This window comes from Manis javanica, chromosome 5 (genome assembly GCF_040802235.1).
Source record: "Manis javanica isolate MJ-LG chromosome 5, MJ_LKY, whole genome shotgun sequence".
Classification (NCBI taxonomy): Eukaryota; Metazoa; Chordata; class Mammalia; order Pholidota; family Manidae; genus Manis; species Manis javanica.
The window spans coordinates 45,015,523-45,041,485 of NC_133160.1; the positions used below are offsets into that span (position 1 = coordinate 45,015,523).

Sequence of the window (25,963 nt, forward strand, 5' to 3'; positions counted from 1 at the left end):
ATAAAAAGGATTAAAGCAGAAATAAATGAAATTCAGAAGAATAAAACAATAGAAAGAATCAGTGAAAGGAGGAGCTGGTTCTTCAAGAAAATAAGCAAAATAGATAACCCTGTAGCCAGATTTATCAAGAAAAACAGTCTATACACATAAACATAATCAGAAATGAGAAAGGAAAAATCATGATGGACACAACAGAAATACAAAGAATTATGAGAGTATCCTACAAAAAATTATATGGTAACAAACTGGATAACCTGCAAGAAATGGACCACTTTCTATTAAAATACAACCTTCCAAGGCTGACCCAGGAAGAAACAGAAAATCTGAATAGACCAATTACCAGCAAAGAAATTGAATTGGTAATCAAAAAAGTACCTAAGAACAAAACTCCTAGATCAGATGGTTTCACAGCTGAATTATTTTATCAAACATTTAGTGAAGACCTAATACCCATCCTCCTTAAAGTTTTCCAAAACGTAGAAGAGGAGGGAATAATCCCAAACTCATTCTATGATGCCAACATCCCTCTAATACCACAACCAGGCAAACCACAAAAAAAGAAAATTACACACCAATATCCCTGATGAACATGGATGCAAAAATACTCAACAAAATGTTAGTAAACTGAATTCATAAATATGTCAAAAAGATCATCCATCATGATTAAGTGGGATTCATCCCAGGGGTTCAAGGATGGTACAACATTTGAAAATCCATTAACGTCATCTAAATGCATCAACACACAAAAAAAGGACAAAAACTGCATGATTATCTCCATTGATGCTGACAAAGCATTCCACAAAATTCAATATCCATTCATGATAAAAACTCTCAACAAAATGGGTATAGAGGGCAAGTACCTCAACATAATAAAGGCCATATGTGACAAAACCACAGCCAACATTATTCTTAACAATGAAAAGTTGAAAGCTTTTTCCTTATTGGGAAAAAGACAAGAATGCCCACTCTCCCCACTTTTATTCAACATAATTCTGTGGGTCTTAGCCATGGCAGTCAGACAACACAAAGAAATAAAAGGCATCCAGATTGGTAAGGAAGAAGTCAAACTGTCCCTGTTTGCAGATGACATGATATTGTACATAAAAAAACCTAAAGAATCCACTCCAAAACTGATATAATATATGAATTCAGCAAAGTTGTGGGATACAAAATTAATACACAGAAATCTCCTGCATTCCTATACACTTATGATGAACTAGCAGAAAGAGAAATCAGGAAACAGTTCCATTCACAATTGCATCAAAAAGAATAAAATACCTAGAAATAATCCTAACCAAGGAAATGAAAGACTTACACTCTGAAAACTACAAGGCACTCATGAGAGAAATTAAAGAAGAAGCCAATAAATGTAAACACATCCTGTGCACATGGGTAGGAAGAATTAATATTGTCAAAATAGCCATCCATTCTAAAGCAATCTATAGATTCAATGCAATCCCTATCAAAATACCAAGAGCATTCTTCAAATAAATGTAGCAAATCATTCTAAAATTCATATGGAACCACAAAAGACCCCGAATAGGCAAAGAAATCCTGAGAAGGAAGAATAAATCAGGGGGAATTACACTCCCTGACTTCAAGCTCTACTACAATGCCAGAGTAATCAAGACAATTTGGTATTGGTACAAGAACAGACTCATAGGCCAGTGGAGCAGACTAGAAAGCCAAGATACAAACCCAAGCATATATGGTCAACTAATATATGATAAAGGCACCATGGATATGCAGTGGAAAATGACAGCCTCTTTAACAGCTGGTGTTGGTAAAACAGGACAGCTACATGTAAGAAAATGAAACTGGATTTTTGTCTAACTCCATACACAAAAGTAAACTCAAAATGGATCGAGGACATGACAGTAAGTCATGAAACCATAAAATTCTTAGAAAAAAAACTTAGCAAAAATCTCTTGGATATAAACATGAGCAACTTCTTCATGAACATATCTCTCTGGGCAAGGGAAACAAAAGCAAAAATGAACATGTGGAACTATATCAAACTAAAAAGCTTCTGTACAGCAAGGGACACCATCAGTAGAACAAAGACATCCTACAGTATGGGAGAATATATTCATAAATGACATATCTGATAAGGGGTTGACATCCAAATTATACAAAGAGCTCATGCACCTCAACAAAGAAAAAGAAAATAAGCCAATTAAAAATTGGCAGTAGAGCTGAACAGACAGTTCTCCAAAGAACGAATTCAGATGCCCAGCAGGCACATGAAGAGATGCTGCACATCACTAATCATCACAGAAATGCAAATTAAACCACAATGATATATCACCTCACACCAGGTAGGATGGCCAACATCCCAAAGACCAACAATAAGAAATGTTGGCAAAGATGTAGAAAAAGGGGAACCATCCTGCACTGCTGGTGGGAATGTAAATAGTTCAACCATTGTGGAAAGCAGTATTAAGGTTCCTCGAAAAACTAAAAATAGAAATACCATTTGACCCAGGAATTCCACTCATAGGAATTTACCCTAAGAATGCAGGAGCCCAGTTTAAAAAAGATATATGCACCCCTATGTTTATCACAGCACTATTTATGATCTCAAGAAATGGAAACCACCTAAGTGTCGCTCAGTAGATGAATGGATAAAGAAGATGTAGGGTATATATACACAATGGAGTATTATTTAGCCATAAGAAGAAAAAAAATCCTACCATTTGCAACAACATGGACGGTGCTAGAGGGTATTATGCTCAGTGAAATAAGCCAGGTGGTGTAAGACAAGTATCAAATGATTTCACACATCTATGGAGTATAAAAACAAAGAAAAAACTGAAGGAACAAAATAGCAGCAGACTCACAGAACCCAAGAATGGACTAACAGTTACCGAAGGGAAAGGGTCTGGGGAGAATCAGTGGAAGGGAGGGATAAGGGGGAAAAAGGGACATTACAATTAGCACACACTGGCAGGGGGACGTGGGAAAGGCAGTGTAAGACAGAGAAGACAAGTAATGATTCTATAGCATCTTACTATGCTGATAGACAGTGACTTTAAAGGGGAATGTGGTGGGGACTTGATAATAGGGGGAGTTTAGTAACCATAATGTTATTCAAGTTAATTGTACATTAACAATATCAAAATAAAATTTAAAAAGTGTATATCAGTGAAACTTTATTAAAAAGTAATAACAGCTTTATTCATACTGTATAGTTCTTCCACTTACAGTGCATAATCTCATGTTTTTCAGCACATTCACAGTGTTGTGCAACCATCATCTCTATCTGCTTACAAAACATTTTCATCACCCAAAAGGACAGCTGGTGCCCACTGAGCAGTTGCTCTGATTCCACCCTTCCTGCCAGCCCCTGACAGCAGCTAATCTACTTTCTGTCTCCAGAAATTTGCCTGTTTCAGACATTCACATAAATGAAATTATGCAATGTGTAGCCTTTTGTATCCATCTTCTTTCACTTAGATAATGCTTTCAAGGTTTGTTCATGTCACGTGTCAGTACTGTATTCCTTTTTATGGCTGAATGGTATTCCGTAGGATAGTCCATATTTTGGTTATCCATTCAGAAGTTGATGAAATTTGTTTTTTTTCCACCTTTTGGACTATTATGAATAATGCTGCTCTGGATATTCATGTACAAGGTTTTGTGTGGACATATGTTCATAATTCTTTTCCTAAACTTTATGGTCTTGTTTTTCACATTTATACCTTTAATACATCTGATCTAGATTTTGGCATATGGTGGCCATCTCAGAACCAAGTTTTTCACTTAAAAATTGCTTATATTTTTTATTACTGTGGCATTAATTAATAATTTTTACATCAGTTCACATAGATGTTGATTGTCCTTTGTGAATATGCCACTTTGTCTGTAGTATGGAAGCATGCATTAAAATTTAAGCATAAATATTCACTACAGTTGAAAGCAAAATAGGTTAGATTATTTCACCTTATTAATAGTAGGAGGAACCGCATTGTCCTGTTTAATAACAATATCTTACTGGAGAACATTCAGTGCAATACCATCTACATAATATGCAGGGCCCATTACAAAATTAAAATGTGGATATCTGGACTAAGATGCAGCAGTCATCTCCCCTTTCCATTGGCCCACTGCTCCAATCCACAGCAAACAGCATAGCACAATGGCTTGCAACTTCTGCACTGGGATGCACTAAATACCTGGGGTGGGGATGGGCAAGAAACCCATGCTGATGCCAGTGAAACATGCCATGGCACTGCCTGTCCTGGGTGGAATGACCATTACCTTGTTTTGACTAGACTCCATGGGGCAAGACCCCACCCAGTCTTGATGGTGATGGCCAATTGTGGGCCTGCCCCTACCAACCCAGTTGTCACCCTGACAGAGGGCATCAGCAGTCATTGGGCAGGGATGAGGAGGCCCCTGGGACTCATGGTGCTAGCAGCAAGGAACAGGTTGGAGAGGGCCGATCATAGGACAGTGGTGGGAAGTGTGTACCATGCGTGAGCTGAGGCTCCAGACCCCAGGCATACTCCATTGTCTTACATGACTTCATGTAAAAATATAAGATCAAAGATAAAATTATTAAGAATTTTAAGACTCATAAAGCTAGCCCAAGTTCAGTGTAATTTCTTAATATACTTAAAAAATCTGGGGAAGAATTTGGCTTTATGTATGAAGTAAATGTGAAATAAAACACTCATGTATGAAGTCAAACTTTGTTTTATTTATTTATTTTTAAGTTTAGTCACTTTTTAAAATTGAGGTATAATTGACATATAACATTAGTTTCAGCTGTACAACATAATGATTTTAATATTTGTATACACTGGAAAACGATTGCCATGATAGATCTAATTACCATCTGTCACTACAAAAAGTTACAAATTTTTTTTTCTTATGATGAAAACTTTTAAGATTACTCTCTTGTCTACTCTCAAATATGAACTACAATACTTTTTACTATAATCACCATGCTGTAGATTACTTCCCCATGGTTTATTATTTTGTAACTGGAAGTTTGTACCTCTTGACCCCCTTCACCCATTTTGCCCACCCCTCATACCCCCTCTCCTCTAGCAACCACTATTCTGTTCTCTGTATCTGTGAGTTTTATTGTGTTGATTCATTTGTTTGTTTTTTTAGGTTCCAGATATAGGTAAAATCATAATGGCATTTATCTTTCTCTGTCTGATTGATTTCACTTAGCATAATACCCTCAAGGTCCATCCATGTTGCAAATGCAGGATTTCATTCTTTTTTGTGGCTGAGTAGTTTCCGTTGTGTGTGTCTGTGTGTGTGTGTATACATGTAACATATGTGTATATAATTATATCACATCTTCTCTAACCACTCATCCATTGATGGGCACTTAGGCTGTTTTCATATCTGGGCTGTTGTAAATAATGCTACAGGTTCATGTATTTTTTCAAATTAGTGTTTTTATTTTCTTTGGATAAATACCCTGAAGTGTAATTGCTGAATAATATGGTAGTTCTATTTTTAATTTTTTGAGGAGCTTACATACTGTTTTCCATAGTGGCTGCACCAATTTACACTCCCACCAACAGTTCATGAGGGTTCCCTTTTTCTCCACATCTTTGCCAACACTTACTATTTCTCGTTTTTTTTCTAACAGGTGTGAGGTGATATCTCACTGTGATTTAATTTTCATTTCCCTGCTGATTAATAATGTTGAGCATCTTTTCATGTGCCTATTGGCCATCTATATTCTTCTTTGGAAAAATATCTATCTAGATCTTTTGCCCATTTTTTAATTGGATTGCTTTCTTGGTATTGAGCTGCATTAGTTCTTTATGTATTTTGGATAGTAACACCTTATCTGATATATGATTTGCAAATTTTTTTCCCCATTCAGTAGGGTGCATTTTGTTGTTTGTTTCCTTTGCTGTGCAGAAGCTTTATAGCTTGATGTAGTCTCACTTATTTATTCTTTTTTCCTTTTGCTTTTGGAGTCAGATATAAAAAACCATCACCAAGACTGATGTCAAGGAGTTTTCTGCCTTTGTTTTCTGCTATGAGTTTTATAGTTTCAGATCTTATATTCAAGTCTGGTATCCATTCTGCATTAATTTTTGTTTATGGTGTAAAATAGTAGTCTTGTTTCATTCTTATGCATGTGGCCATCCAGTTTCCCCACTGGAGGACTGTCCTTTCCCCGTTGTATATTCTTGCCTCTTTTGTCATAAATTAATTGACCATATATTCATGGGTTTCTTTCTGGACTCTATATTTGTTCCATTCATCTATGTGTTTGTTTTTATGCCAATACCATACTATTTTGATTACTATAGCTTTGAAATGCTTTGAAATGCTTGAACTTAGTAACCATGATACATCAAGCTTTCTTCTTCTTTTTCAAGATTACTTTGGCTATTGGGGGTCTTTTGTGGTTCCATACACATTTTAGGATTATTTGTCCTATTTCTGTGAAAAATGCCAGTGGACTTTTAGTAAGAATTTCATTGAATCCATAGATTGCTTTGGGTAGTATGGACATTTTAATAATTATTAATTCATCCAGTTCATGAGCACAAACATCTTTCCATTTATTGGTGTCTTCTTCAGTTTCTTTCATCAAAGTCTTAATTTTCAGTGTACAGGTCTTTTACTTCATTGGTTATAATTATTCCTAGATATTTTATTCTTTTGGTACAGTTGTAAATGGGATTGTTTTCTTAATTTTTCTTTTGATAGTTTGTTAATGTATAGAAACAGAGCTGATTTTTGTATACTGACTTTGTATCTTGCAACTTTACTGAATTTGTTAATCAGTACGAACAGGTTTTTGGTGGAGTCTTTAGAGTGTTCTATATATGAAATAATGTCCACAAATAGTGATAGTTTTGCTTCTTTCTTTCCAGTTTGAATGTTTTTATTATTGATATTATTATTTGTCTAATTTCTCTGGCTAGGACTTCCAACACTATATTGAATAAAGGTGGTAAATGTGAGCATCTTTGTCTTGTTCCTGATCTTAGTGGAAAATCTTTCAGATTTTTACTGTTGAATGTATTAGCTATAGGCTTGTCATATATGGCTTTTATTATGTTGAGGTATGTTCCCTCTTGAGGTATATACCTACTTTATCGAGAGTTTTTTAATCAAAATTGGATGTTGAATTTTGTCAAATGCTTTTACTGCATCTATTGAGATGACTGTGATTTTCATCCTTCATTTTGTTAATGTGGCATATCATGTTGATTGACTTGGGATGTTGACGCATACTTGCATCCCTGGAATAAATCTCTCTTGATCATGGTATATGATCCTTTTAATGTATTGTTGAATTTGGCCTTCTAATATTTTGTTGATGATTTTTGCATTTATATTCATCAACGAGGAATACTGTTATTTTCTTTTTTTTGTGGTGTCCTTGACTAGTTTTGTTATCAGAGTAACTCTGGTTGGCCTCCTAAAATGAGTTTGGGAGTGTTCTTTCCTCTTCAGTGTTTTGGAAGAGTTGGAAAGGATAGATAATAAATCTTTTTTGAATGTTTGGTAGAATGCACCTGTGAAGCTGTCTGGTCCTGGACTTTTGTTTATGGGGGAGGTTTTTGATTAGTGATTCAGTTTCCTTACTGATAATCACCCTATTCAGATTTTCTATTTCTTAATGATTCAGTCATGGAATATTGTATTTCTAGGAATTTATCCATTTCTTCTAGGTTGTCCAATTTGTTGTCATAAGATTATTCATAGTAGGCTCTTTTGATCTTTTGTATCTCTATGGCTGGCATCAGTTGTAAGTTCTCTTTCATTTCTGATTTTATTTATTTGTACCCTCTCTTTTTACTTAGTGAGTTTAGCTAAAGGTTTGTCAATTTTTTAAGATAATAATTATGGATGGCTCATACTTATCATTATTATATTCTATCTTTTAGTTTCTATTTCATTTATTTCTGCTCTTATCTTCATTGTTCCCCTCCTTTTACTAACCTTGGGCTTCATTTGTTATTTTTCTAGTTTTTTAGTTGTAAAGTTAGATTGTTTGATATTTTTCTTGTTTATTGAGATAAACTTGTATTGCTTTGAACTTTCTTCTTAGAACTGCTTTTTAGTATGATATATTTCCATTTGCATTTGTCTCTAGTATTTTTTATTTCTCTTTGAATTTCTTTACTGAGCCATTGGTTGTTCAGTAGTATGTTGTTTAATGTACATACAATTGTGATTTTTCCAGTTTTCTTCTTATAATTGATTTCTAATTTAACACCATTGTGGTCAGAAATAGATACTTAGTATGATTTTGATCTCCTTAAATTTATTGAGATTTGTTTTGTGGCCTAACATGTGACCTATCCTGGAGAATGTTTTATGAACACATGGGAAGAATGTATATTCTGCTGCATTTGGATGGAATGTTCTGTATATATCTGTTAAATCCATTGGGTCTATTATATCATTTACATCTGATGTTGTCTTACTGACTTTCTGTTTGCATGATCTATCCATGATGTAAATGGAGTTAAAGTCCCTACTATTATTATATTGCTGCCATTTTTTTCTTTAGTCAGTTAATATTCCCTTTATATATGTAGTGCTCCTTTGTTGGGTGCATAAATATTTACAAATGTTAAATCCTTTTGTTGGATTGACCCCTTTATCATTATGTAATGACTTCCTTTGTCTTTTATTACAGTCTTTCTCTTAAAGTCTATTTTTTTCTGATGTAAATATAACCACCCTAGCTTTCTTTTGGTTTCTATTTCCATGGAACATCTTTCTCCATCCCTTCATTTTCAGTCTGTGTGTATGCTTACAAATGACATAAGTCTCTTGTAGGTACCATATACATGGGTCTTGTTTTTTTTTATCCATTCAGCCACTCTATTTTTTTATTGGAGAATTTAGTCTATTTACATTTAAAGTAATTATTGATAGGAAAGTACTTATTGCCATTTTTGTTCATTGTTTTCTGGCTGGTTTATAGTTTCTGTACATGCCTTTCTTCTTTTCTTGCTCTTTTCCTATGTGGTTTGATGACTTCACTTAGATTCTATTCTCATTATCTTTTGTGTCTGTGATACATTTCAGTTTGTAGTTACACAGAGTCTCACATATAACAGCCTATATTTATGTACAATAGTCTACTTTAAGTTGATAGCAACTTAAGTTTGAAATCATACTAAAACTCTGCAACTTGACTTCTGCATCCCCATATTGTGTTTTTGATATCATATTTTACATCTTTTGGTATATCTCTTAACTAGTTTATTTAGTCAGTTATTTTATTACTTTTATCTTTTATACTTCATACCAGCTTCATAAATGATTAATCCATTAGCTTTCCTAACATTTATCTTTACCAGTGAGATTTATACTTTCATATGATTTCTTGTTACCAATTAGTGTCCTTTCTTTTCAGCTTAAGGAAGTCCCTTTACCATTTCTTGTAAGGCTGGTTTAGTGGTGGTGAACTTTTTTACCTTTTGCTTGTCTGGAAAACTCTTTCTTAATTCTGATTAATAACTTTGTTGGGTAGATTATTCTTGGTCGAAAGTTTTTTTTCCTGTCATCACTTTGAATCCATCATACCGTCATGCCACTGTCCTATATGTAGTTTCTGCTGAAAATACCTACTGAAAATCTTATGGAGATTCCCTTGTACACAGCAAGTTGTTTTCCTTTTGTTGCCTTTTAAGATTCTCTCTTTATCTTTAATTTTTAACATTTTAATTATAATTTGTCTTGGTATGGATTTCCTTGGGTTTATATATTTGGAACTCTCTGGACTTCTGGATTTGGGTACCTACTTATTTCCCCAGATTTGGAAATTTTTTCAGCCATTGTTCTTCAAATAAGTTTTCTGCCCCTTTCTCTCTCCTGGGACTCCTATAGGACAAGTTATTCTGTTTGATATTTCCCATAAGTCTCTTAAGCTATCTTCACTTTTTACTTTTATTTTATTTATTTTTTATTTTGGTATCATTAATCTACAATGACATGAGGAACATTATGTTTACTAGACTCCCCACATCACCAGTTCCCCCCCACATATCCCATTACAGTTACTGTCCATTAGCATAATAAGATGCTATAGAACCACTACTCATCTTCTCTGTGCTGGACAACCCTCCTCGTGCTCTCCCCTGCCACACATTATGTCTGCTGATACTAATGCCCCCTTTTTTCCCCCCTTATCCCTCTCTTCCCACCCATGTTTCCCAGTCCCTTTCCCTTTGGTAACTGTTAGTCCATTCTTGGGTTCTGTGAGTCTGCTTCTGTTTTGTACCTTCACTTTTTTTCTTTGTTCTTATGCTCCACAGATGAGTGAAATCATTTGATACTTGTCTTTTTCCACCTGGCTTATTTCACTGAGCATAATACCCTCTAGCTCCATCCATGTTATTCCAAATGGTAGGATGTTTTTTTCTTATGGCTGCGTAATATTCCATTGTGTATATGTACCACATCTTCTTTATCCATTCATCTACTGATGGACATTTAGGTTGCTTCCATATCTTGGCTATTGTAAACAGTGCAGCGATAAACATAGGGGTGCATCTGTCTTTTTCAAACTGGAGTGCTGCATTCTTAGGGTAAATTCCTGGAAGTGAAATTCCTGGGTCAAATGGTATTTCTATTTTGAGCATTCTGAGGAACCTCCATACTGCTTTCCACAATGGTTGAACTAGTTTACATTCCCACCAGCAGTGTAGGAGGGTTCCCCTTTCTCTACAACCTCGCCAACATTTGTTGTTGTTTGTCTTTTGGATGGTGGCAATCCTTACTGGTGTGAGGTGACATCTCACTGTGGTTTTAATTTGCACTTCTCTGATGACTAGCGCTGTGGAGCATCTTTTCATGTGTCTGTTGGCCATCTGAATTTCTTCTTTAGAAAACTGTCTATTCAGCTCCTCTGCCCATTTTTTAATTGGGTTATTTGCTTTTTGTTTGTTGAGGTGCATGAGCTCTTTATATATATATATTGGATGTCAACCCTTTATCGGATCTGTCATTTATGACTATATTCTCCCATACTGTAGGATGCCTTCTTGTGCTGCTGATGGTGTCCTTTGCTGTACAGAAGCTTTCCAGCTTGCTATACCCCACATGTTCATTTTTCCTTTTGTTTCCCTTGCCCAGGGAGATATGTTCATGAAGAAGATGCTCATGTTTATGTCCAAGAGATTTTTGTCTATGTTTTTTTCTAAGAGTTTTATGGTTTCATGACTTACATTCAGGTCTTTGATCCATTTCAAATTTACTTTTCTGTATGGAGTTAGACAATGATCCAGTTTCATTCTCTTACATGTAGCTGTCCAGTTTTTGCCAACACCATCTGTTGAAGAGGCTGTCATTTCCCCATTATATGTCCATGGCTCCTTTATTGTATATTAATTGACCATATATGTTTAGGTTTATATCTGGACTCTCTATACTGTTCCAATGGTCTACTGGTCTGTTCTTGTGCAAGTACCAAATTGATTTGTTTACTGTGGCTTTGTAATAGAGCTTGAAGTTGGGAAGTGAGATCCTCCCCACCCCCCACCCCCCACTTTATTCTTCCTTCTCAGGATTGCATTGGCTATTTGGGGTCTTTTGTGGTTCCATGTGAATTTTAGAACTATTTGTTCCAGTTCATTGAAGAATGCTGTCAGTATTTTGATAGGGATTGCATTGAATCTGTAGATTGCTTTAGGCAGGATGGCCATTTTGACAATATTAATTCTTCCTATCCAAGAGCATGGGATGAGTTTCTATTTGTTAGTGTCCTCTTTAATTTCTCTTAAGACTGTCTTGTAGTTTTCAGGGTATAGGTCTTTCAATTGGTTAGGTTTATTCCTAGGTATTTTATTCTTTTAGATGCAATTGTGAACAGAATTGTTTTCCTGATTTCTCTTTCTGCTAGTTTATTTTTAGTGTATAGAAAGCATCAGATTTCTGTGTATTAATTTTGTATCCTGAAACTTTTCTGAATTCAGATATTAGCTCTAGTAGTTTTGGAATGGATTCTTTAGGGTTTTTATGTATAATATCATGTCAGCTGCAAATAGTGACAGTTTGACATCTTCTTTACCAGTCTGGATGCCTTGTATTTCTTTGTGTTGTCTGATTTCCATGGCTAGGACCTCCAGTACTATGTTGAATAAAAGTGGGGAGAGTGGGCATCCCTGTATTGTTCCTGATCTTAAATGAAAAGCTTTCAGCTTCTCACTGTTAAGTATGATGTTGGCTGTGGGTTTGTCATATATGGCCTTTATTATGTTGATGTACTTGCCCTCTTTACTCATTTTGTTGAAAGCTTTATCATGAATGGATGTTGAATTTTGTCAAATGCTTTTTCAGCATCTATGGAGATGATCATGTGTTTCTGTCCCTTCTTTTTGTTTATGTGGTGGATGATGATGGATTTTCAAATGTGCCATCCTTGCATCCCTGAGATGAATCCCACTTGATCATGGTGTATGATTCTCTTCATGTATTTTTGAATTTGGTTTGCTAATATTTTGTTGAGTATTTTGTATCTATGTTCATCAGGGATTTTGGTCTGTAATTTTCTTTTTTTGTTGGTTCTTTGCCTGGTTTTCATATTAGAATGATGCTGGCTTCATAGAATGAGTTTGGAAGTATTCCCTCCTCTTCTATTTTTTGGAAAACTTTAAGGAAATGGGCATTATGTCTTCTCTGTATGTCTGATAAAATTCAGTGGTGAATCCACCTGGCCTGGAGATTTTGTTCATGGGTAGTTTTTTGATTACCGATTCAATTTCTTTGCTGGTAATTGGTTTGTTTAGATTTTCTCTACCTTGGTCCATCTTGGAGGGTTGTATTTTTCTAGGAAGTTGTCCATTTCTAGGTTTTGCAGCTTCTTACAGTATAGATTTTCATAGCATTCTCTGATAATTCTCTGTATTTCTGTGGGAGTCCATCATGATTTTCCCTTTCTCATTTCTGATTCTGTTTATGTGGATAGGTTCTCTTTTTCTCTTAATAAGTCTGATGAGGGGCTTATCTATTTTGTTTAGTTTCTCAAAGAATGAGCTCTTGGTTTCATTGATTTTTTTCTATTGTTTTATTCTTCTCAATTTTATTTATTTCTTCTCTGATCTTTATTATGTCCCTCCTTCTGCTGACTTTGGGCCTCATTTGTTCTTCTTTTTCCAGTTTCAATAATTGCGACTTTAGACTATTCATTTGGGATTGTTCTTCCTTCTTTAAAAAGGCCAGGGATTCCAATATACTTTCCTCTTAAAACTGCCTTCACTGCATCCCACAGAAGTTGGAGCTTTGTGTTGTTGTTGTCATTTGTCTCCATGTATTGCTTGATCTCTATTTTAATTTGGTCATTGATCCATTGATTATTTAGGAGCATGTTGTTAAGCCTCCATGGGTTTGTGAGCCTTTTTGTTTTCTTTGTACAATTTATTTCTTGTTTTATTCCTTTGTGCTCTGAGAGGTGGGTTGGCAGAATTTCAATCTGTTTGAATTTACTGCGGCTCTTTTTATGTCCTAGTATGTGGTCTATTTTTGGAAAATGTTCCCTATGCACTTGAGAAGAAGTATATGCTGCTGCTCTTATGTATAGAGTTCTGTAGATGTTTGTTAGGTCCATCTGTTCTAGTGTGTTGTTCAGTGCCTCTGTGTACTTACTTATTTTCTCTCTTGAATCTGTCCTTTGGGGTGAGTGGTGTCTTGAAATCTCATAGAACGAATGCATTGCATTCTATTTGCTCCTTTAATTCTGTTAGTATTTGTTTCACATATGTCGGTGCTCCTATATTGGGTGCATATATAATTATAATGGTTATAGCCTCTTCTTGGATTGATCCCTTCATCATTATGTAATGTCCTTCTTTGTCTCTTGTCACTTTCTTTGTTTTGAAGTCTATTTTCTCTGATACAAGTACTGCAATGCCTGCTTTTTTCTCCCTGTTGTTTGCATGAAATATCTTTTTCCATCCCTTCACTTTTAGTCTGTGTATGTCTTTAGGTTTGAAGTGAATCTCTTGTAAGCAGCATATAGATGGATCTCACTTTTTTATCCATTCTGTTACTCTGTGTTTTTTGATTTGTGCATTCAGTCCATTTACATTTAGGGTGGTTATTGAAAGATATGTGCTTATTCCATTGCAGTCTTTAGGTTCATGGTTTCCAAAGGTTCAATGGTAGCTTCTTTAATATCTAACCATCTAACTTAATTCACTTACTAAGCTATTATAAACACAGTGTGATAGTTTTTCATTTCTCTCCCTTCTTATTCCTCCTCCTCCATTCTTTGTATGTTAGGTGTTTTATTCTGTACTCTTTTGTGTTTCCTTTGACTGCATTTATGGATAGTTGATTTTTTATTTTTTGCCTTTAATTAGTATTTGGTTGGTCTGCTTTCTTTGCTGTGATTTTTTCTCTTGTGAGATCTATTTAGTCTTAGGAGTGCTTCCATCTGGAGCATTCCCTTTAAAATATTCTGTAGAGGTGGTTTGTGGGAGGCAAATTCCCTCAACTTTTGCTTGTCTGGAAATTGTTGAATCCCTCCTTCATATTTAAATGATAATCTTGCTGGATATAGTATTTGTGGTTCTAGACCCTTCCATTTCATTGCACTAAATATGTCATGCCATTCTCTTCTGGCCTGTAAGGTTTCTGTTGATAAGTTTGATGAAAGCCTGATGGGTTTTCCTTTGTAGGTGATCTTTTCTCTCTCTCTGGCTGCCTTTAATAGTCTGTCCTTTTCTTTTATCTTTGCCATTTTAATTATCATATGTCTTGGTGACATCCTCCTTGGGTCGCTTGTGTTGGGAGATCTGTCAGCTTCCATGGTCTGAGAGACTATTTCCTTCCCCATTTGGGGGAAGTTTTCAGCAATTATTTCTTCAAAGACACTTTTTATCCCTTTTTCCCTCTTTTCTTCTTCTGGTACCCCTGTAGTACAAATATTGTTCCATTTAGATTGGTCACACAGTTCTCTTAATATTCTTTCATTCCTAGGGATCCTTTTATCTCTCTCTGCCTCAGCTTCTCTGTATTCCTGTTCTCTGATTTCTATTCCATTAACAGTCTCTTGTACCTCATCCAGTCTGCTCTTAAGTCCTTACAGAGATTGTTTCATTTCTGTAATCTCCCTCCTGACTTCATCCCTTAGCTCTTGCATATTTCTCTGCAGGTCTATCAGCATGGTTATTACCTTTATTTTGAATTCTTTTTCAGGAATATTGGTTATATCTATCTCCCCAGGCCCTCTCTCTGGGGTTGTCTCGGTGATTTTTGACTGGACCAGATTCTTCTGTCTTTTCATGGCAATAGAGGTAGTCATAGGCAGGTGGTGCATGTGTCAGCTGGGAGAACAAAGTCCCTTCCTGCTTGCTGCTTACCTTACCCTTCTCCACTGCCTGTGTCAGTTACCCACATACTGGGAGCAGCCTCTGGGTTAATCCCCTGAGCTGCCATGGGCGGGGCAGCCTTTGGGGTAACCCAGAGCGCTGCAGGTAGTGGCAGGCACACTGGGTGTGTTCTGCGAGAACACGCCCCTTCGCACCTTACCCGGACTTCCTCTGTCCCAGGCAGCCTCTGGGTCTGCCCCAGTGAACTGCGCACTGGGAGGAGACTCTGGGCAGTTTCTGTGGGTGGGTCTGCTCTCTGGCTGCTCCACCACTGTACCAGGACAGCACTGGCCAGGGCGAATGAATGGCAGGCTGATTATTGCTGTGAGGGGCTTCAAAGTTGCATTGCCATTCAGGGGGTTGGGGCACCTGAAGTTCCTCAGGATTCCCAACCTGCTGGGCTGTGTGCTGGGATGATTCCATCCAGCTGTTAAACCCCTGACCCTTTAAGACTTTCAAAAAGCACTCCCTTTTCTTTTGTCCTTGGGGAGCTGGCTGTGGGGACTTGCCCACAGATATTACTGTTCCATTTCTCTTATATCCAGTACACCATGCAATGTGTGTCTGTGCTCCCAGATTACTAGGGCTGGTTATTTAGCAGTCCTGTGCTTCCACTCCCTCCCCACTTGGATTCTTTTCCTCCTGCCAGTGAACTGGGGTGGGGAGAGCGCTCGGTTCCTGCTTGGCCATGGCTTTGTATCTTACCCTTTTCGTGAGATGCTGAGTTCTTGCAGATGTAAATGTAGCCTGGCCTTTGTTTTGTATTTTCTGGTCTCTCTGTTAGACGTAGTTGTATTTGTTGTATTTTCAAAAATATATATGGTTTTGGGAGGAGATTTCTGCTGCCCTACTCCTGCCGCCATCTTGGGTCCTCCTCCTATCTTCACTTTTTAAAATTCTTTTGTCTGTTTGTTGTTCTATTTGCATGAGTTCTACTGCTCTGTTTCTAGGTCACTGATGCTTTTTTTCTGCTTCATCTAGTCTTCTGTTGAAAGCCACTAGTGTATTTTTCAATTTAGTTATTGTATTCTTCAGCTCTGACTTCTGTTTGGTACTTTCTTATATTTTCCATTTCTTTGTTGGAGCTCTCACTGTGTTCAACTGTTTTTCTCCCAAGTTTGGTAAGTATCTTTATGACCATTATTTTGAACTCCTTACCAGGTAAGTTATTTATCTCCATTTCACTAAGGTTTTTTAATGAGGTTTTATCTGTTCCTTCATTTGGAATATATTCCTCTGTTTCCTTACTTTGATTGGCTATCGGTGTTTGTTCCTAGGTGAAACAGCTACCTCTCCCAGTTTTAAAGGATCGGTCTTGTGTATGAGATGAACCTTATTGTTCAACCTTGTCCAAGCTCTTGGTTTCCTCTTGAATCTTTGTGATTGTCTAAGCCGCCTGATTTATTACTGATAGGTATGAGTTGTTGAGGGTGTGCCAAGACTTGTTAGTGTTCCAAATAGAGAGATATTAGTCAGCCTGTGCTTCCACTCCCTCCCCACTCTGATTCTAGTTTCCATCTGATTGGAAGCCAGACCCTCAGATAGCAGCTTTTTAAGTATTGTAGGGAAAATGGAGATTTGATGTCCAGGATTCTTCCCTGATTCTATTATCACCCATTGTATACATACTTAGCCTGCTTGCATGCCTGTTGACAGTGAGCTGTTTTCTGGCCAATGGAGTGGCCCAGAATGAACTGTCAGTCATGGAAGTATCAACCTAGGGAAAGGGAAGAGGGGAGCAGGAAGAAGAAGTATCAGAGCCCTGTGCTGAGAAGCAGGAGGGAGCAGAGCCTGGGAGAGGGAAGCCACAGAGCACTGGTGCTAGGAAGGGAGAAGAGAGTCCCACGCTGGGGAGCAGGAGGGAGCAGGAGATAGAGACACCAGCAGAAGCAGTGCCTGGGGAGCAGAGGCTGTAGCTAGGACAGAGACTGAAATGGGCTTGCTGCTTGTACATAGCCAGGTGACCACCATGATAATAAAGCTTGGTATGAGCCCCTTTTAACCCTCAACGTTCCATCGTCATTATTCGGTCTCAGTGACTTCATCGTGAACTTGCCCAGATCAAGGAACCCCCTTCTCCCAGGGCAACAAGTATACAAATATATGCAGTTCTGTGGAACCACAATTGTAAACACTGCTGACCTCCAGACCAAGTGATCTGGAGGTAACCCTGAGTGACAGTTGCAAAATCTGGGGCTCCAGATGAGTGCATATGCTCCTTCCTTGGAGGTACTTGTGAGCTGTTGTGAAGCCAAGGGAAAGTACAAAGATGGTGTCCCCCGATCTGCTTTCCGTGAGCACCTCTGCAGCTTGTATCTGTGTGGCCAACCTGATGCTTGATGCTCAGGCTGAAGTTCCAGGACAAGTAAATAGGCCTTTTTCACAGAAAGACTGGATGTGTTTCTGTCGGCTATCTGTGCAGTGCCCCAGGGCCAGTAGCGTTCCATGAACAGTCTAATTGTTACAGTCCCATGGGACCCAGGAACGCAAGGCCTCCTGGCCACCAGAGCTGGATGATCAAAGAGTATCTCCATGTGGACTGTGTGCCTGCCTGCTTTAGTGAGGCAGTAGGAGAATGCAAGGCCTGAGTACATCCACTAGTTTTAGCAGGACAGAGAACAATGCAGGGAGTGCATGCCTGCCAGCAGTACATGATAGAGGGAGAGTGCAGAAATAGTACCTGCCAGTATCTCTTTCCCTAGAGAGAGTCCCAGCAGGCCCCTTCCCCTCTGGCTGATGCTTTAAGATTAGCAAATGAATATCCTTCACATACAGTTTGGTGCCTTTCAAACTGCTGCTTTTGAGCTGGGCTCCAGGGCAAGTCAGTCTGTGCATAAGCCCTTTAAGAGTAGTATTTTAGTTCCCTTCAGCTCTTTGGGTTTCTTGGAAGTGAGCCCTGTTGATTTTCAAAGACAGATATTTGGGGCTTAATCTCTTTGGTACAGGTCCAAAAGGTTGTGGTGTCTGATGTGGGGAGTAAACCCCTTCCTCCTCAGGGACAAGCTCTGGATTTTTTGAGATCCCTCCTGATTGTGGAATATTGGGCAAGACCACCTCTCTGACTCTCCTGTCCATCTCCATGTGGCCCTTTTTATTGTTTGCTGTGAAGAGCCGTTCAACTAGTTTTGAGGTCTTTTCTGGAGGGAGTTTTTCTATCTGCATTTTAGATTTGGTGTGTCTGTTGGAGGTGGTGTGTAAGGTCTTTCTATGCCACCATCTTGGACTGCTCCCTCTTCATGAACATTTTTAATTAAATGCATTTAAAGTGTAATTTTGTGTTGTCTCTGGTTAATGGTATCATCAGTGATTTTTTACCTTATTCTTTGCACTTTTTTGCAGGTGTTTTATAGATTTTCTAGAATGAAATGTAAGAAAATTTTTGCAATTAAGCAAGCTACAGTGTTATATGAAAATATTTTACCAGATACTATTTTATACAAGTGTCATATGTTACAATTCTGTCTCCATTTTAGAGAAGAAATATATTTTTTAGTATTTTTAACTTAAAAAAATTATTATCTTTCCTTATCCAGGTCCATTAATATAAGATTAGCCACTTTCTTGGATACTTCTGCTGTTGAAGTTCTCATCAGCACCCTCATGCTGAGCAAAAGCATATTGGAAGATTTAAAGCGCTACAATGAGGCTCATAGAGATCCTGTGAGTACCTGTTATGAGTAGACTGGCTTCCTTTTTCCTTATGCTGTGGGACTATTACGACCCATGGAGGTTCAACCCTGATGTTCCTTTGGACCTCAGTTGGAGAATTGTGTGGTGGGGAGCAGTGGATGTGGGGTTGGAAGATGGAAACAAGAAGAGAAAAACAAAGATAAACTCATTTTAAGGAGCTTAAGGAAGTGAGGGTATTCTCACTGGAGGTCCCAAAGGGGCCAATGAGGTACCCTAAATATTTTTTATGGGTTTGGGAACTTTGGACTTGATCCAGACAGTATCACAAAATGAGACAGATCCCAGTGCTTGGAATAGGCAACTCTGACCAAGGTTAGGGAACTTGGTTAGGAGTCTGTGAATTCCCGGTGCCTACTCAGCAGCACTGGATATCAGATGTAGGGCAGAGGACCTCATTCTCACCCTACTGGATAAAGAATCTATCCAGACACTTTCATTGAGCTGGCTGCACCCTCAAGGATTGGCCAGGCTTTGAAAGAAAGAAAATAAAACTTCCCTGAAGCACATGTTATTTTTATTTCAGTTCGTTCTGTATCTTTCTTTTTTCACGCTTTTGCTCCTTCCCTCCTGGCCTACCGACACAGTATGTCGGAGCACTCCGGGCTCTCAATGCATGGTTTAAGGAACCCTAGGGGTCTCCCAGATATGAATTTTCAGGGGGTCTCTTAGGTAAAAACTGTTTCCATAATGAAAGTAAGAAATTGTTTTCTTTTTCCACTGTGGTGATATTCCCACTGATGGTACAAAAGTAGTGGTGGGCAAAACTTGGGACCCTCAGAGTGGATCAAGGCAGTGGCATCAATCTTCCTAGTGGTCATCCAGCTCTTCACCATCATGTGTTCATATCAACAGCAGGCAAAGAAAACCTACAATGGGGTATCAGAATGGCTAAAACAGAAAAGGGTGACACCACTGAATGCTGGCAAAGAAGCAGGGAAATCCGATCATTCATATGTTGCCTGTGAGAATGAAAAATGGTACCACTGCTCTGGAAAACATTTAGACTGTGTCTTAAAAAACTATAAGTGAAACTATCATATGACTTAGCAATTGTACTCCTGGGGGCCAGGGAATAATACTCAGCAATACAAAGGAACAAACTGTTAATTCACATGTCAACTTGAATGACTCTCTGGATAATTATGCTGAATGTGGAAAAAAAAGAAGCCTGTCCCTAAAGGTTACATACTGTATGATTCTGCTTATGTGAAATTTTTGGAATGACAGGTTTTAGAAATGGAGGGCAGGTTTTTTTGTTGCCCAGGGTTAAGGAAGGGAGGAGGGAAAGGGATAGATGGGTATAGTTATGATAGGGCAACCCAAGGGATCCTTGTGTTGGAACTGTTCAGTACTTGACTGTGGTGGTGGGTACATGACATACACAGGGGACACACACACACACACATGGTCACATTAATGTGCATTCGCTACTTTTCCTTTTATACTAGAGTTCTGCAGACTGTTGCCATTAGGGGATACTGGACAAAGTGTAAAAGGAATCTCTGTATTATTTCTTACAACAGCGTGTGTCTACAGCCATTTCAATATGAACCTCAATAAAAAGAAAAGGAAAAGCCAGTTTCACTTGAGTCAGCAAAAATTACTGACTTCATTAAATTTCAGTCCTTGAGCACATGTGTTTTTCCTGTTCTGTTTGGCAAAGTGAGGAGTGCACATGCAACTCTTCTGCTGCAGACTGAGGGGTTCTGGTTGTTTTAAGAGAAAACATGTCTGCAATTCTTTGAGTTGCATGCCAAACCAGCTGCTGTTTTCATGGAACATCATTTTTACTTGAAAGAAGAGCTGGCCAACAGAATATGGTTATTTGGTCTTGGGTAGTTGGCAGACATTTTTTTTTTTAAATGAATGAGGTGAACCTGTCACTTCGAGAAAACAGCTGACTGCATTTGTCCCCTATGATAAAAATCCAAGCTTTCAAGAAAAAATTAGAATTTTGGAAGATTAGTATCTGCCACCATGAGCTTGACAGTTTCCTAAAACTTACAAATTTTTCTGATGAAACTGATGCCAATTATTACCAAATGTGGTATTTTGATATTTTACAATGAAATAGATCAACATTTGGAAAATCTGCATAAGCTTGGCAAGCCAATATTTTCCAGATAACAAAACATAATGTTACAAAGTCAGGCATATGTAAGAGATTTGTTCAAAGTGCAAAATAGATCAATGAATTTTAACGTAGCAGTATATACAAAGTTCATCAATATAGATTCAGATTCCACACTGCAACTAACTTTAAAACACTACCACTTGTTGAGTTTTGGTGGTGCATCAAAGAAAAATATCCATAATTATCTGAAAAGATTATTTAAATACTTTTCTGTTTTCCAACTATGTATCTTTATGAAGACAGATTTTTTGTCATATATTTCAACCAAATAGCAGATTGCAACAGATTGAATGCAGAAGCAGCTATGAGCATCCAGCTGTCTCCCATTAAGCCAGACATTAAAGAGATCTGCAAAAATATGAAACAATGCTACTCTTCTCTCTAAATATTTTTGTCAAATTTTAAAATGTTTTAGTAAATTAAATTAATAAATTCAAAATTTTCTTAGTTTCAATTTCTCATACAGAAAATAATGATAGATATTACCCACATAAAACAAAGCTCTTTGGAGTCCTCAAGCCATAGAGGTCCTGAGATCACAATTTGAGAACCATTGATACAGAGCTAAAGAAAACAGAGTGCAGGGGACTGTGGTTTGAATCACAGGTCCATCCCTTACTACCTAGAGACCTTGGCACGTTTCTCAGCCTCCCAAGCCTTGTTTTCTCACAAAGAAAATAGAAATAATGATAATACCTCCAGAATTGGAGTGAGGATTAAATGAACACAGGGAGGGCATTTAACTTATTACCTGGCTCAGAGGTAAGTGTTGACAGATTTTGACACTAACCTTGTCATCATGTGATCATGGTTAAAACCCATTGTTGGCTGCTTACAGAAATATTGATAGTGATATTTTTAAGGGTCTTAAAACATATGCTTATCTTTTCAGGATGGAACACCACTGCAGGCATTTGTAGCTGAAGTTGCAGAACAAATAGTTGGCATTGCGGTAATCAGAAATGAAATGGTAAATTGTGAAATGGTATTAATTTCTTTGGTTGTGTCATTTAATATAACAAATTAGCATATAATGCCTCTTTTGAAGTTTTACTTTACTTACTTAATATGAATCCCTCCTTTTTCTGAAGGATATGAATTATCATCTGATTGCATCCCACTTGACACCCTTTCAGTTTTCTATTTTTTTCAGTTCAAAATATTTAAAATATTACAAACAATCCAAAAAAACATTCACATTCTAAAAATTTAAATAACCTTCCACCACCAAAAAAAAAAAAAGTCCCCCTGTTCTCCCCAAAGGATTACTACTATTAACAGTTAGGCTTTTATCCCTTCCAGGAGTCTTCCTTGCACTTAATTATATGCAGTGTGTGTGTTGGGGGTGGGGGTGGGGTCAATGGACATCTAATTTTATTCTTTTCCCAATGCAATTCCTGTGTGTTTATTACTGAGTAGTCCATTCTTTCTGTACTGATTTAAAATGCTGCCCTTACGTTTAAATTTCCATGGGCTTGTGTCTATTTTTAAACCCTCTGTTCTCTTCCATGGATTTATTTGCTGATACCTATTGCATTACCATGTGCTTCGATATCTGGTTGGGAATCTTACTCTCATTTGTCTTTTTGTCTAAATTTTCTTGGTTTTTTTTTAGGTATTTTCTTTTCCAAGTAAATGTTGTAATACTATGAATTTATTTGTGCCTGTATTGATTTTATAGAACAATTTAGGCAGAATTGATCATTAAAATACCGAGGTTTCCATTCTAGGAACATGGCTTCCTGCATTATTGTTGTTGAATTTTTGGGGGTTCTTCAGAAAGGTTCTGTGGCCTTTTTCACACAGGGTTTTAATGCCAGGTACTTTGTTTGCCCCTGAAGGTTCACTCTCTGCCCTGGTCAGTGCCAGAGAGCCTGAGTTGACAGGCAGCCTCCTGGGTGCCTTTACCTTTCTGCTTCTAGTGAGTTTGGACAATGGGGACCCTTGATGAGAGGAAGGAAGAAAAGTGAGATTAAGATGCCTTGAGCTGGCTGGTCTCTTCGCTGAATTCCCTGACCTTTTCAAGGTGGCCTCTTCTCTGTGACTCTTTTTTCTAGATTCCGGTAACTAGTACCTCCTATGCCACCCACCTACGGTGGGAATAGCTTGCAGTTGTTGCTACACTGTCCCTACTGGTTTCCCTACACCCTGTCCCCTCCTTGTAAATAGTCCCTTTGTTAAACCCATCTCCAGTCATCCTAATTTGAACATACCATCTTTCCTGCTGGGACTCTGACCAATATAGTCGTGGATATTTATTATGATTTATTTCTATATGTTTTACATTTTTCTGGATATTGTAAGTTGACACTTTTTTTCATAGTACTTTCAAAATGTTTATTTTGGTGTATGGGAAAACTACTATTTTTGTATTGTGATCTCATATCCAACCACCTTGTAGAAGTCTCTAAATAGTTCTGAGAGTTTTTCAGTTGATTCTCTTTTCAGTTTTTCTCTTTCAGTTGCCTAACTGGGAGGGGGCATTGGGCTTCTGGTTTCCTCTCCTGATGCTTGAAGGTAGGTTGTCCTGCCAGGGAGCAAGCAGGGATCAAGCAGGGATTCTCCAGCAGCCCAAGGTAGGAAGCATCACTTCTGCCATATTCTAGTGGTCAAAGCAATTGCAGGTCACGCCTGGATTCCAGGGAGGAGGAGATGGGCTCCACTTCTTGATGGGGGTGTGGCAAGGTCATTCTGCAGATCATGTGAAATTTGAGTTACTCTTGTGATCGATGGCAAACAGAATCTGCCACACCTTCTTTTTAAAATAGTTATGCCTTATTTCTTTTTTTAGTTTTATTGTATGTCTGGAATAACAGTGAATATTAGTGTTTGTAGTGGGTACTTTTGTAGTGTTCCTGATTTTAATGGGAATGATTCTGTATTTCCCACCATTTAGTGAAGTACTTGCTGTGGGTTTCTGGGAGATATCCTTTATCAAGTTAACGACCTTCCTTTCTATTTCTAGCTCACTAGAAGTTTTTATTATGAACATGTGTTGAATTTTATCAAATGTGTTTTGGCATTTATTGACATGTTCATATGGCTTTATTCCTTTAATGTATGAAATCTGTCTTCATTCTTGGATTCATTTCTCTTTTTGATTTAATATGTCTTTGAACAATTCTTTTAGAGCGGGTCGTAGGTGGTCGGTCTCTGAATCCAAACATATATGTGAGGTTTTCATTTTTGTCCTCACACTTGAATGCTCATTAAACTGTGTATAGAATCATATTCAAATTATTTCTCATCAGAATGTCGATGGTTTTACTCTGATTGTCTTCCAATGTCCAATATCCACTGATAAAATATAATCTGATGTAAATAATGTTTGTTTGCTTTCTATCTTGGGAATTCATTTTTTCTTTTTATCCCTGAAATTCTGAGATTTTACTAAGAAGTATCTTAGGCTCTTTTGAGTTTAGGAATATCTTTCTTATGTGATTTCACTAATTATTTCTTCCTTTTCGTTTTCTCTGTTCTCCTCTTATTGATTTCCTTTATAGATGGATATTGGGCCTTTTGAACTGGTCCTTCACTGTCTCTTAACTTTCTTCGTCCATTTTTCTCTCTCTTGTCCTTCTGACTCTTCATTCTAGATTTCCTTGATTTTGTCTTCTGGATCCCTAATTCAGTCTTTAGCCACTCTATTCTTTTATACAGGCCTTGTAGTGGAATTTTCATGTCAGGAGTCATATATCTCACTTCCAAGTATCTTTCTTGTTCTCTTCTTCTTCCTTTTTTAAATAAAAGCAGCTAGCTTGTTTTGTTATATACAGAATACTTTTTGGTATCTCTGAGGACACTGAGTAGAATTTTTTAAAAAATTCTGTTGTGTTCCCTGAATAACCACTGCTTCCTCCAGAGCAACGTGTATGTTTCTCTTCTGGTCTTTTGCATTTGTCAGTTTTCCCCAAAAGTCTGTCCACGTCATGAATGAAAGGTTAGATGATTAGCTGGCATGGGTGTTCTTGACAGTGGTGCTCATCCGCGTCTGTGTGTGTCTCTCCAGTCACTGAGAGGACCACCCACCTCTCTGTCTAATGAAGTACTTGCTGTGGGTTTCTGGGAGATATCCTTTATCAAGTTAAGCTTTTATCAAGTGGGCTTCTGGTTTCCTCTCCTGATGCTTGAAGGTAGGTTGTCCTGCCAGGGAGCAAGCAGGGATCAAGCAGGGATTCTCCAGCAGCCCAAGGTAGGAAGATTTAACCTAGTGGTGGCAAACTTTGCTGTGTTTCCTTCTAAGGTAAAGCTGTCTTACTCTTTTGTCCCCTATCACTCCCTCTCATTATTTTAAAAATAATTTTTTGCTGTTATTTTAAGAGATTTGGTGTGGGAAGAAAATTAGAGGCACATGGCCCATCTGCTGTTTTGAGCTAATAACCTCTGTTGGCTCTTTGCTTTCTGTTTTTCAGTGATTTCTCAACCCTATATTTATTACTCATTTTATTATGTAATGAGGTATGCCTTCTAGGTTATTAAAGAAAAATGTGAGGGTGTACAGGCAGTTTAAGGGTTGACATGGACCCACGGGTCAGACATTAGCAGAATTGCCCTTAGGTGCTGCCACTGGCTTAATGCCATCCCCATTTCCTTTGCGCCTATGGCAGAAGCTGGAAAGGCAGGGAACCTAGAGGGGCTCCCACACAGACTTCACAGTTTTCCTGAATTTCCTAGTGCCAGCTTTGCTGATTACAGAGCAAATCAAGTTCCTTGCTTTTTTCAATTCTTCCTGAAAGAGTGCTTTTAGGACTATTTTACTTTGGAAAATAAGAATATAAGCAGGTGCTTTCCAACCTGTATATTCTTTGATTTTTTTCCT

At 37.7% G+C, this 25,963-nt stretch overlaps 1 protein-coding gene across 7 annotated transcripts in view; it reads left to right on the forward strand.

The window, feature by feature from the left end:
• Window positions 1–25,963, forward strand: part of CFAP61 (cilia and flagella associated protein 61) — a 422,179-nt gene that overhangs the window by 204,273 nt on the left and 191,943 nt on the right. For all 7 annotated transcript variants that reach the window (XM_073236976.1, XM_073236977.1, XM_037022518.2 and 4 more), the window contains 2 exons: window positions 18,854–18,980; window positions 22,037–22,114. In XM_073236976.1, coding sequence (XP_073093077.1) covers window positions 18,854–18,980; window positions 22,037–22,114 — 205 coding nt within the window. The remainder of the gene's footprint in view (window positions 1–18,853; window positions 18,981–22,036; window positions 22,115–25,963) is intronic.